This window comes from Rana temporaria, chromosome 1 (genome assembly GCF_905171775.1).
Source record: "Rana temporaria chromosome 1, aRanTem1.1, whole genome shotgun sequence".
Lineage (NCBI taxonomy): Eukaryota > Metazoa > Chordata > Amphibia > Anura > Ranidae > Rana > Rana temporaria.
In genome coordinates, this window is record NC_053489.1 from 234120946 (window position 1) to 234134101 (window position 13156).

Below are 13156 nucleotides of genomic sequence, written 5' to 3' on the forward strand. Positions count from 1 at the left end.
AGAATTTCTTGTTTATTTAAAAGACAGCAGTTGTCACCTCCAACATGTTTCACGATAAAGAGCTTTATCAGAAAATCTTGCCATTTTAATAAACAAGAAAAGTTGCTGCAGCTCAAAGAATAACGATTCATTTTTTTCTGCATTTCAGAGGTTGTTGAACGTTGATTGCAAATATTAATAAATGTACAGGCGGTCCCCGGGTTACAAACACAATAGGGACTGTAGGTTTGTTGTTATATGGAATTTGTGTGCAAGTCGGAACACTGCATTTTTAAGTGCAACTTCAACCTGTGCAGGGATGTGGGATCTTCCGGGCACTTCTGGGCATGCAGTTATGTTATCTGGGGCTCTTCTGGCAATGCAGTACAAGAAGTACTGCCGTGTTGGATGTGTCCGGTGCTGCAAGACAGCTGCTCGGAGGTATCCAGGACCAGAGTGGAGCGCAAGAGGCCGGCATTGAGGTTCGTTCGTAAGTAGGTGTCATTCGTAACTCGGGGACTGCGTGTATCTTTTTTTAGTTTTACACATTCGGTAAGTGTAAATTAAATAAAAATGAACAAAACAAATGCAAACATTTGTAAGACCTTGTGTTCTCACATGACAGTACCAGTTGAAGATGGATGGCAAGTATGTACAGTACTTATTGTATGCAGATATAACAATGTTCATCCCATAATAGACCAGCACAGTGATCAGGCAGTATACATTCGTACAGTACTCCCTGCACCCAAGGTCACCATTGGTATCAATAATCGGCAAAAAACAAATTAAACTTGTGTGCTTCCAAGCAACGAATATGGCTTACACCCCCACCGTTTACTAAATTTACTGGGACAACCTTTATTTTAAAAAGATGAGCTTTTCTCTAGGAAGTTTGTTAACCTGCTGTAATCTCTTCGCTTGAGTTGGCGAGTGTGGGGGGTAGCCATTTTGACACAATTTTCTCTTAGGTGAAAGAAAGAGTAAACAGTTAATTGGAGCAAAAACATCCGGTAATACCTCTTCATCCAATGTTCCTAGGAGACAGGGTCAGGATCTATGTTTGCCATTATACTATTTATTATAGCTATAATTGGATTTCCAGAAACAGAAAGGCCCATTGTAGCTTCTTTAATATATGAATTAGTGTACTCATGTATATTAGTACTAGTTACCCTGCTCAGGTTAATTCTGCATTGTATTAACTTGTTGTTTTTTTTCACCCATCTGTTGCATTCAGTGTTCTCTATGACAACACTAACTAAATGAAAAAGTATACAAAAATAATAACAATGAAAAAGGTCAGAATAAAAAAAAATATATACCTCTTCATTGGGGTTATTTGTCCAGCTTGATACTGTAAAGCACCACCTAAAAGGGAAGCGAGTCAAGTTACATTATTAAAGCTGCATCAAGCAAAAAGCACAGTCCAACAGAACAAAAATATATCAGCCAATGAATAATTCAGAGAACAAGAGGAGATGTAATCTGCATATTTCATATTAGTCCTAGTCCAATAAATTTCACAATCTATTGTCCTGACCAGAGCTAAACATGTGTAAACTAGAGATGCACCAAAAATTTACGGCACCGAAACATCGAAAATGGCATTATCAGCATTCAGCCAATAAGAGAATAAGGTGCCGATAATGGCACAGAAAACGCATACAATTTTGCAGTGAATTTACAGCAAATTCATATAGATTTTTCCGCGATTTTACTGTGCTTATGGTGTGTTTCATGGGTCATGCGACTCAAAAAAAAAAAAAAACACGTAACACGGGTGCGTTAATGATGCGTTCTTGCTGCGGTTTCAATGCATTTCAACTGGGAGGTGCGTTTTTTTGTGAATTTTTTTTTAACCGACCAGAAATGCAGCAAGTAGGATTTTTAACATCACAATGGAAGCCCAACAGACCAGTGTGCAGACATACATGGGGCCAGATCCACGTAGGGCGGCGTATTTTTATGCAGGCGTAGCGTATCGTAGTTACGCTACGCCGCCGCTACTTTGAGAGGCAAGTGCTGTATTCACAAAGCACTTGCCTCTAAAGTTACGGTGGCGTAGCGTAAATCCCCCGGCGTAAGGGCGCGGAATTCAAATGATGAACAGGGGGGCGTGTTTTATGTAAAACAAGCTTGACCCCACGTAAATGACGCTTTTTTTGTACGGCGCATGCGCGCGCATGCTCAGTATCACGTTGGATTTTCAAATTAAATTACGCCTGCTCAATGCCTAGACAACGTGAACGTAATTTACGCAAAGCCCTATTCGCGAACGTTTTACGCCAACGACGTACACAACGGAAAATTCTACGCTGGCCCGACGTCCATACTTAACATTGCGTACGCCACATAGAGCAGGGGTAACGTTACGCCGAAAAAAGCCTTATGTAAACGACGTAAAAAAAAGCGCCGGGCGGACATACGTTTGTGGATTGGCGTATCTAGCTAATTTGCATACTCAACACGGAAATGGACGGAATCGCCACCAAGCGGCCAGCGTAAATATGCACCTAAGATCCAACGGCGTACTAAGACGTATGCCAGTCGGATCGAGCCCACATTCGTATCTTGTTTTGTGGATACAAAACAAAGATACGATGGGGCATCTTAGAAATTACACGGCGTATCAATAGATACGCCGGCGTAATTTCTTTGTGGATCTGGGCCATAGAATGTAGAGGGATACATTTTCCTTGAGCTTTTCTTGCGCTAAAAAGTGGCAATAATGGCCGATAATAAGTTCATATTCATTTAAATTGATATTAATTAAAAAGTCAAATAAAATACACTTATATATATAAATCTATAAAAAAAAAAAAAAAACTGCCATGTTGGCTTTCGGTTTTCGACCAAGTGTATCCTGCATTTTTAGAAAAAAAAAATTCCATTCGGCACACCTCTAGTGGAAACCCAAAACAGGGTGGATGCCAATTGGCATGTTGGTACGCCTTTGGATTGTGTGAACAAAAAAAAAAAAAAAACAGGAACACCCAGATATCCATACAGACATAAGGAGAACATGAAAACTTCATGCAGACAGTGTTTCAGGTGGGAATTGTGTACAGGACCCTTGAGTTGCCAATAAGGGTGCTAGCCACACACATACAGACTGAAATTCCCAATGCACTGAAATATTTATGGACCTACTGTAAACTGTGTGTTTCTGATCACTTACAGATATACTAAAGCAGGGGTCTTCAAACTACGGCCCTCCAGTTGTTCAGGAACTACAATTTCCATCATGCCTAGTCATGTCTGTGAATGTCAGTGTGTTACAATGCCTCATGGGATGTGTAGTTCTACAACAGCTGGAGGGCCGTAGTTTGAGGATCCCTGTACTAAAGCATACAGTCACTAGAGAGGTTTAAACAAATAGTGGTGAACCTATAGTCAGTGACACACAGTAAGCACAAACAAGAACAGCACATGTATCAGCTTAGACTATGTATGACACCCTACTGCTTGGACCTCTGGTCATTACTACTTACCCAGTGTTGCTACAGCATTGTCCACACCAGATGGATTCCCGTGGATGACCTTTTCTCCCTGAAATGCCCAACTATTAATGAGCTTTAATTCAGTTTCTGTCCACCTATCAAAAAATATGGTTTTAGTATTTTGCTTACCAAGGTTAAAAACACACACACACACACACAAAGAATATCACAGTATGTATATTTATACATAATATATAAAAAAATGATCATGTGTGAAGCGAATAATGTCAATAAGCCGAATTCTATGTTATACATCAATATTGGAAGTCACACTTAAAAAGGGGTTGTAAAGGATAATTTTTTTAAATAACAAACATGTCATACTTACCTCTACTGTGCAGTTTGTTTTGCACAGAGTGGACCCGATCCACGTCTTCTGGGGTCCCTCGGCGGCTATCTCGGCTCCTCCCCGCAAGAACTAACTCCCTTCATGCTAGCTCTCTCCCATGGTGGTTAGTTCTTGCAGGCGCGCTCCCGCGATACAGCCGGCGGCTATAGCCGCTCACTGTATCACTTGGCCCCACCCCCCGGCGTGCCATGTCATTGGATGTGATTGACAGCAGCGCGAGCCAATGGCTGCGCCGCTATCAATCCATTCCCTCTAGCCAATCAACGGCCAAACAGAGCGGATAAGAGGACGTCGGGGGCCAGCGCAGCAGGTGAACGGGCTCAGGTAAGTAAAACGGGGGGGGGGGGGGGGGGGGTGGTTGGGGGGCAGTAACTGTCAGATGTTTTTTCACCTTAAAGCATAGGATGGATTAAGGTGAAAAAACATGAACCTTTACAACCCCTTTAAATGTAGTCAGTAGTGTGGACTACACCATGCATAAAATGTCCCAATTAACCACTTAAGCCCCGAGCCTGTTTTTCAGATTCAGCGTTTACAAGACTAAAACAGTTTTTTTTGCTAGAAAATTGCTTAAAACCCCCAAACATTATTATTTTTTTTTCTAACACCCTAAAGAATAAAATGACGGTCATCGCAATACTTTTTGTCACACCGTATTTGCGCAGCAGTCTTACAAGCGCACTTTTTTGGGAAAAAATTCACTTTTTTTAATTAAAAAATAAGACAATAAATTTGGCCCAATTTTTTTATATATTGTGAAAGATAATGTTACGCCGAGTAAAATGATACCCAACATGTCACGTTTAAAAATTGCGCCCGCTCGTGGCATGGCGTCAAACTTTTACCCTTAAAAATCTCGATAGGCGAAGTTTAAAAAATGTTATTCGTTGCATTTTTTGAGCTACAGAGTAGTTCTAGGGATAGAATTATTGCTCTCGCTCTAATGATCGCGGCGATACCTCACTTGTGTGGTTTGAACACCGTTTTTCATATGCGGGCGCTACTCCCCTATGCATTCACTTCTGCGCGCGAGCTCGACGGGGCGCTTTAAAAAAAATATATTTTGTTTTCTTATTTATTTTTATTGATTTTATATTTTTTTACACTGAAATAAAAAATGTATCACTTTTATTCCTATTACAAGGAATGTAAACATCCCTTGTAATAGAAAAAAGCATGACAGGTCCTCTTAAATATGAGATCTGGGGTCAAAAAGACCTCAGATCTCATATTTAGACTTAAATGCAAAAAAAAAAAAAAAATATGGAAATTTTGTCATTTAACCAGTTAAGCCCCGGACCAATATGCAGCCTAAAGACCCAAGGTGTTTTTACAGTTCGGGACTGCGTCGCTTTAACAGACAATTGCGCGGTCGTGCGACGTGGCTCCCAAACAAAATTGGCGTCCTTTTTCCCCCCACAAATAGAGCTTTCTTTTGGTGGTATTTGATCACATCTGCGGTTTTTAGTTTTTGCGCTATAAACAAAAATAGAGCGACAATTTTGAAAAAAATGCAATATTTTTTACTTTTTGCTGTAATAAATATCCCCCAAAAACATATATAAAAACATTTTTTTTCCTCAGTTTAGGCCGATACGTATTCTTCTACCTATTTTTAGTAAAAAAAAAAAATCGCAATAAGCGTTTATCGATTGGTTTGCGCAAAATTTATAGCGTTTACAAAATAGGGGATAGTTTTATTGCATTTTTATTAATTTTTTTTTTTTACTACTAATGGCGGCGATCAGCAATTTTTTTCGTGACTGCGACATTATGGCGGACACTTCGGACAATTTTGACACATTTTTGGGACCATTGTCATTTTCACAGCAAAAAATGCATTTAAATTGCATTCTTTATTGCGAAAATGACAGTTGCAGTTTGGGAGTTAACCACAGGTGGCGCTGTAGGAGTTAGGGTGCACCTAGTATGTGTTTACAACTGTAGGGGGGTGTGGCTGTAGGAATGACGTCATTGATCGTGTCTTCCCTATAAAGGGAATGACGCGATCGATGCGCCGCCATAGTGAAGCACGGGGAAGCCGTGTTTACACACGGCTCTCCCCGTTCTTCAGCTCCGGGGAGCGATCGCGACGGAGCGGCTATAAACAAATAGCCGCGCCGTGGTCCCGGATCGCTCCCCGAGCGGACCCGACCTCCGCATGTAGCGGGGGGGGGTCCCGATCGGACCCCCCACCCGCTAATAGGCAAGGACGTACATGTACGCCCATGTGCCTGTACGTGCCATATTGTGGACGTATATGTACATGCGGGGGTCGGGAACTGGTTAAAAAAATGGCAACAAAAAAAATGTCTCTTTAAGACGCTGGCGGGACTGACGTTTTGACGTCACTTCCGCCCAGCAATGCTATGAGGACTGGTGGGGGCCATCTTGCCCTCACTCGCATCCTCACACAACAGGCAGCAGCACCCGATCGCCTCCACCACTACAGACGGCTCCGGTAAGCGGCGGAGGGCGCGGGAGAGCGGCTGGGACCGCGAATCCGCTGCGGAGACCACCGTTATCGTTTACAGGCCCGCCCACTGAAGAGATGGATATCTCGGTTGTGGCAGTAGCTGCTGCCGTTACCGAGATATCCATCTTTAAAAACAGGACGTATATATACAGTGGGCGGGCGTTAACCGGTTAAAACCATACTGGAAAAAAGCAAACTTCATACCTGCCATCTTCTGTGCCTTCATGAACTGGGCATGAAATCCTTCCAGAGACAGTTAGCAAGGCAGCAGCCAGACAAACAGAATAGGCAGCGCTAGACCCCAAACCGGCTCCTGGAGGTAGCTGGGACCAAACCACGATATTCAACCCCTTGATATCTCTAGAACAATTATACAAGTTTAGAAAGCATTCAGTTGTACAGTTTACCAATTCTCAACCATCTCTTAGTGCTGTTTGGAGGTATCTAGTGTCTCAAATTTAAAGGCAGCATTGAGGACTCTGATACTTTATGGGATAAGCACTTAGATCACAGACTAAAGATAAAACAAGGTTTACATTTGTTATAAGAAAACACATGTAAAACTCAAAATTGGCGCAGGCCCACTTTATACAATATAGAAGATGTAAAATGACTATGATGAAGCAATAACAGATGTATTACGGTACTTTGTCCCTAGAGAAATATCACTGAGCATTTATAGGCGTCTTTTAAATGTCAACCAATCCAGGTCAGTGAGTTGAAGAGCAGGCAAGGACCACTTGAGTTGCACCTTTTGGTATCCAGATCTGGAGATAGCAGTAATTGAAGAATAGTACAGCGCCCAGAGGCGATTCAGTTTGCATCTATCTCTATCTCTATCTCTATCTCTCTATCTCTATCTCTCTATCTCTATCTCTCTATCTCTATCTCTCTTAAACTTGGTACTATCTGGACTCTTCAGAAGTTTTTCAAAGGGAATTAAAAATTGTTGGGTTATTATAGGTTCTGTATTACATGCCAAGGCTAGCAATAGTAAAATAAAGAAGTTAAAAGGGAGATTCAAATTCCTCCCTTAAAGTTGAACTATGGGCAAAACTTTAGGAGCCTTTATGGTCCTTGCTTTGTGTGCTGGTCCAAATCATTTGGTGGAGGGGGGACTATGGTGTGGGGTTGTTTTTTAGGGGTTGGGCTTGGCCCCTTGGTTCCAGTGAAGGGAACGGTTAAGGCGTCAACATAAAGACATTCTGGACAATTTAATGCTTCCAACTTTGTGGGAACAGTTTAGGGGTGGCCCCTTCCTGTTCCAACATGACTGTGCACCAGTGTACAAAGCAAGGTCCATAAAGACATAAAATGAGCCGGGTTTGGGGTGGAGGAACTTGACTGGCCTGCACAATAGAACACCTTTGGGATGAATTCGAGCAGAGACTGCAAGCCAGGCCTTCTCGTCCAATATCAGTGCCTGACCTCGCAAATGCGCTTGTGGAAGAAGGGTCAAACATTCCCATTGACACGCCCCTAAACCTTGTGGACAGCCTTCCCAGAAGAGTTGAAGCTGTTATAGCTGCAAAGGGTGGGCCAACTCAATATTAAACCCTACGACTGGGATGCCATTAAAGGTCATGTGTGTGTAAAGGCAGGTGTCTCAATACTTTTGGCAATATAGTGTATGTCTTGAAGGACATTATCTGCCAGTGTGTGACCTTATTTTCAGCTGTGGCCCATTTACTATAAGAAAGAAGGGGTGCCGTTTGACGTTCCCCTTTACTTCTGAGCAGAGAATCTTTTGAACTAAACAATTCTTCAGAAACAATGGCTGTAGGCGTGCCTCATCACGCTGATAACTTTAGATATCTTGGTACACAGCCCAAATTTTCAAGAAAACCTACGTTAGATCTACCGGTAACGGTATTTCTACGAGCCTTCCAGGACGGCACACCAGAGAGATAAGGGCTCCTCCCACAGGAAACACAATCAATTGACAAGTTTGTTATAAGTTCCCACCCACCCCCTTGCTCCTCAGTATTTAATAAAGTAATCTTGAACTGGTTCACAAGGGGCACCCCATCGGTACTTACCATTTAGCATATAGCTTACCTTTCTTTACATAGGGTGGGTAGTAGGCCTGCCGTCCTGGAAGGCTCGTAGAAATACCGTTACCGGTAGATCTAACGTAGGTTTTCTCCTACGCCTTCCAGGACGGCACACCAGAGAGGATATAAAAGAACTCAGGCCTACTTTAGGGTGGGACCCTTGCCTGCAAGGTCTTTCTGCTAAATGTCAGAGTCTGACTTTGTTTCACCACCTACACTACCTAGTGTGTGATGAAGGTATCCTAGCTGGATCATGTAATTGACCTGCAGGTCCGCTCCACCTATGTCCCTGTCTCCATTTCGGATGCAGGACCTAGGTGGCATGTGCTCTCAAAGAAAAATCTGAGAGCCTGTGAATTATTTAAGATAGAAGGATTGGCTGTGCCAATATTCTAGCCATCGTGGTCAATAATGTCTGCAATTGCTGCATAGGACCATCAAAAAGTTTAATCAGAGATTTGTTCTGTGGCACAAGGAACTACTCTGATCGACCAAGAAAAAACATCTGGTTACAAGCCAGTGGTCTATTCAGGAGAATGGTTTAGAAAAAAAGGGTCTCCTGACGGACAATCCTTGTGGGTCCCCTTTTTGTCCGCCATAGTCATGGTGAAACAAGGAAATCAACCCACTCAAGGATACTAGATTATGGAAAGCTTATTCCCTGGACTCAAATGACTGGGCAGGTATGTACCCAAGTAGGGCATTTGGTGTGTTCCTGCACCTTCAAGGAGGGGTGGTTCCCCTTCAGTTCACCTGCCCCCCCCCCATTCATCAGAATGCATGTGCCTCTATAGAGAGGACACCTACTGGTCAGTGTCAGGTCCACAGGATGTCTTGGCGTGGCTCACTCCTGCGCCCGCCCACTTGTGCCGACCAACCCCCTGTCTCCAACGCACACTGCTAGACAGGTCAAAAACGGCTGCTATGCAAGCCTGTTGGCAAGTAAGTCCAATCACCCCCTGGTCATTTCCAACTTCTGGTTCTCTTCCCATCTGAATGCTGACATGTCAGATGTGAATCTGTTCTATATCCCCCAGCTCCTTATAGTCCTGCTGGCAGATGCGTTAAACTATGCATGAAGGAGCCTGGTAAGAACTGCGAGTAACCACTGCCTTTTTTTGGCATATAAAACAAAAGGTACCAGGGGAAGCAACTCTCCACAGCACCCCTGTGCACAACCCGCAGGCACAATTCGCCCTACACTCTCAGGGCAAATTACGTGAGTGCCGCACGCCAACAAAATACAATATTTTGTAAATACACGGCGTCTGAGTGCATAATCTACTCCAGGCACCAGAGAGTGCCAAGTTAAGCAGATCCCTACCATAGGGTTAGTTCTATAGTAGGAGTAAGAAACTAATATTGGTTAGTCACATCCAGTTCGTCCAATGGGGTGACCTGAAGGATACATACCGAGCTGTAAATTTATCGGATTGGGTGAACTAGTCAGATAAGCTCTGATGTTGTATCCTCAAGCAACCAATTTCTAACAGCGTAACCCCTCTTTTTTATAACCCTGATAGGTGATTTTTATGACCTTCTTCTAGTGTCCTATAACCCTACTGGGTTCCGGTCTAGGGCATGTCTCTGGCATGCCTAGATGTAAAGGACTGAATCTTTTGCCATCAGAAATCCTGTTCCTTCCATGTGTATGGAAAATAAGGTCTGAAATAAAATGACAGATATATAATTAATATCACAGATCTACAGGTCATAAATCTTAAATTTCTGAAGGGTAGCCAGCTTAGGTTTAATATGGAACATTAAAACAGGAAGACACACCCAGCTTTCACTGTTATATTTTCTGATATACAGTCACCTGTAGGACAAAGAAGACACAAATCAAACTTAGAATGTTGTGTATTTCTAATATGTAATAAGATACCATGTAACCTAAGCAAAGGGAAGGGACAGAGGCTCCAATGTGAGCTTCTGATGCTTAATGGGTTAGGGTCCTTCATCCAACTGAAAGGACAATAGCAATTATGGCGTTTTTCTGAGTAATTAAACACAGAAGATACGGGCACCTTCCAATGCTGTGTTTTTCTGATGTACAGCAAACTAAGGTAATAAGTTCAAAAACAGGAAGACAAGGACAGCTTCAGTGTTGTGTATTCCTGATACCGACCGCAGTACGGTCCTATAACCAACAGAAAAATTACTAACACCTCTTGCGTATTTTCGATGGTCACGAAAAAGCAGTGGCATAGCCAGTATGACCACACAAAAAGACATATGTGTCCCCCAACTGTGTATTGCTGGTGCTAGACCACCTGCAGTCATGACCAGAGAGTGGCACCAACACACTTCAAATCATTAATAGGGTATGGGACCTAAGACAGAAACGTTACCAACAATAACATTGTGCATTTCTGTTTAACAAGATAACCCCGTCATATACCCGGCAGAAATGTCACTTAATAAAAACTCAATGCTGTGCGTTTCTGCCAGTAATGCTGTGTATTTTTTGATTAGAGAACCTGCACAGCTATACCACAGAATGTTGTCGGCCACTCAACAGAAAAGTCACTAGCCAGACGCCCAATGCTGTGCGTTTCTGAATAGCAACAGTATACGGTTACTGAACCCACAGAAGTGTCATTCCCAGCAATACAATGTTATGCATTTTTTGATTAGAAACTTGTACAGTTATATGACCAACAGAATGTTGCTGACCACTTAATGTGTTACTTAATGCAACCTTGTAGGGTCATCTAATCAACAGAAATGTCACTAGCAACTGAAAGCTTAATTCAGTGCATATCTGAATAGCCACCGTGTACGGTCACTTAACCTACATAAATATCCACTACAATATTGTGCGTTTTCTTGATTAGCAAAATTGTACAGTCATATAACCAGCAGAAATGTCGCTATCAGTCACTCAAAGACATGTGTTTCTGATAAGCAGTAGTGTAACATTACATAGGCAATATTATGCATTTCTGATGAACCATAGGATATTTATATAACAGAAAAGACACAAGATAAACTTCCAATGTTGTGCGTTTCTGACTAGCAACCTTGTAAAGTCGCATAACCCACAGAAATATTACTATCAGTAAACTATGTTGAGCATTTCTGAATAGCAATGGTGTATGGTTATATAATAGAAGTGTTACCAACATATCAATGTTATGCGTTTTGGTAAGCAACTGTGTGCCATTACATAATCAACATTATGCATTTCTAGTGAGCCATAGGATAGCATTTCTGATGCGGTCAGGCCAACAATCTATCCTAGGCAGAGCCTGAACTCCAGATACTAATGCTTCCCTCAGTGGAGGAATATGGTAGTTCCAATAATGGAAGTCTGAGGTGTGTGATCATACCACAATAGTGGTAGCTGCTATTTTACCATGCATAAGTCTGAGTAGTTGTAGCTGATCCATACACACAGGTGGGAGCGAGTCCAGGCCTTTAAGGTCTTAACGAGCACAGACCCAGCGATCAATTAGATCTCTAATGCAGAGGTGATCACAATCTTAGGCTGGAGGCAATCAGACACCTGTAGGGCTTCATACTAAATACAGGCTAATTTTCATAGCCTTAACACAGAGGTTTGCAGAGAAAAAACTCTTAATTAAGGGTTTCAGGCTCACATTTTCTGCTTCTCATACAGCCCTGGTGGTTTTGTTGCCTAAGCCACCAGAGGTTTATTGATTAACTCTTATACACTGATAGATATAGTAGCAGTGTAAGGAGGAGATGATAGGCAATCAGACACCTGTTGGAACTTGGGAAGATGTTGCCACTAATAAACAACCTCCTCAAGGGTAATATATATACATTTATATACATTTAAGATGTCCCCTATGAGTGCCTGTCCACCCCCCTTTAAGAGTTTAGGAGGTAGGTTTTTGCTGGGCTAAAAACCTCTAACAGCACCATTGTAAGCTGTCAGGTTCATGGCAGTTGGCTCTAATCCTTTAGGGATTAATGGAGTGGATAAAAACCCACCACCCTGGATTGAGCCTTGCTCAGGCCTTTATATGAGATTATTCTAGGGACTTCTATAAGGTCCTCAGAGGCCGATTTTTCCCTGCAGAAGTCCCCCCAGATCCACTAGGGTGAATGGGGCGTCCTATTCTGCTCAGCTCCCCCTTAACCTCCCTGTCTTCCTTAGTTTCCTTTACTGGACTAGAGGGAATGACTGTGAAAGTGGGGGGAAGGGCACTAGATCCCATTCAGACAAGGCCTTCCTGTCCTCTCTAGGGATAAGCTCCTCTATGTCAGACCTTAAGTTACTGGCTGCCTGGTGGCTACACGGAAAGTTTTTAAAAGATTCTTAGCAAAAGGGCTTTGGGTGGGAATTTATCCTTACAGTACCCACACATTTATTTTTAGAGGAGCTTTGCCCTGTAGCGGCAGGAGATTGTTTATTTGGGTCTCCTGGGCTCCGCTGGGGAGATTAAAGACAAGAGATATACACTTTACTCTGTCCTCCCCTAGGACTGCAGGTTTGTACTGGGGAGGGGAAAGGGTGTTGAGAGGTAAACTCCAGCCTGTTCTGGCTGGCTCCGGGATCCCAGACCCCTGAAAGCCAGGAGCTCTCACTCCCTTTCCTCCTCCCTTTCCAAGGGGGATTAGTACTCACCACACCCCGACCTGGATCTGCCTGCAGTCACATTTGCCTTCCTCTCCTCCTGTTCCATGAGGAGGTTGGCTGGGTCCTTGGCTTGCCGGTACCTGTGTTAGGGTTTATCCGCCGCCGACCCCACCGCTCCACGCTGCTCTCCACGCCGAAGCGTCACTTCCGGGTTGCCCTGTAAGGAAACGCCCACGCTCCGGTGGC

At 43.1% G+C, this 13156-nt stretch overlaps 1 protein-coding gene across 3 annotated transcripts in view; it reads right to left on the reverse strand.

The window, feature by feature from the left end:
- The window catches only part of MVK (mevalonate kinase), a 43366-nt gene that overhangs the window by 16997 nt on the left and 13213 nt on the right, over positions 1-13156 (reverse strand). For all 3 annotated transcript variants that reach the window (XM_040351731.1, XM_040351748.1, XM_040351740.1), the window contains exons 5-7: positions 6512-6667; positions 3474-3577; positions 1305-1350 (exon numbers count right to left, since the gene is read on the reverse strand). In XM_040351731.1, the coding sequence (XP_040207665.1) occupies positions 1305-1350; positions 3474-3577; positions 6512-6667 (306 nt within the window). The remainder of the gene's footprint in view (positions 1-1304; positions 1351-3473; positions 3578-6511; positions 6668-13156) is intronic.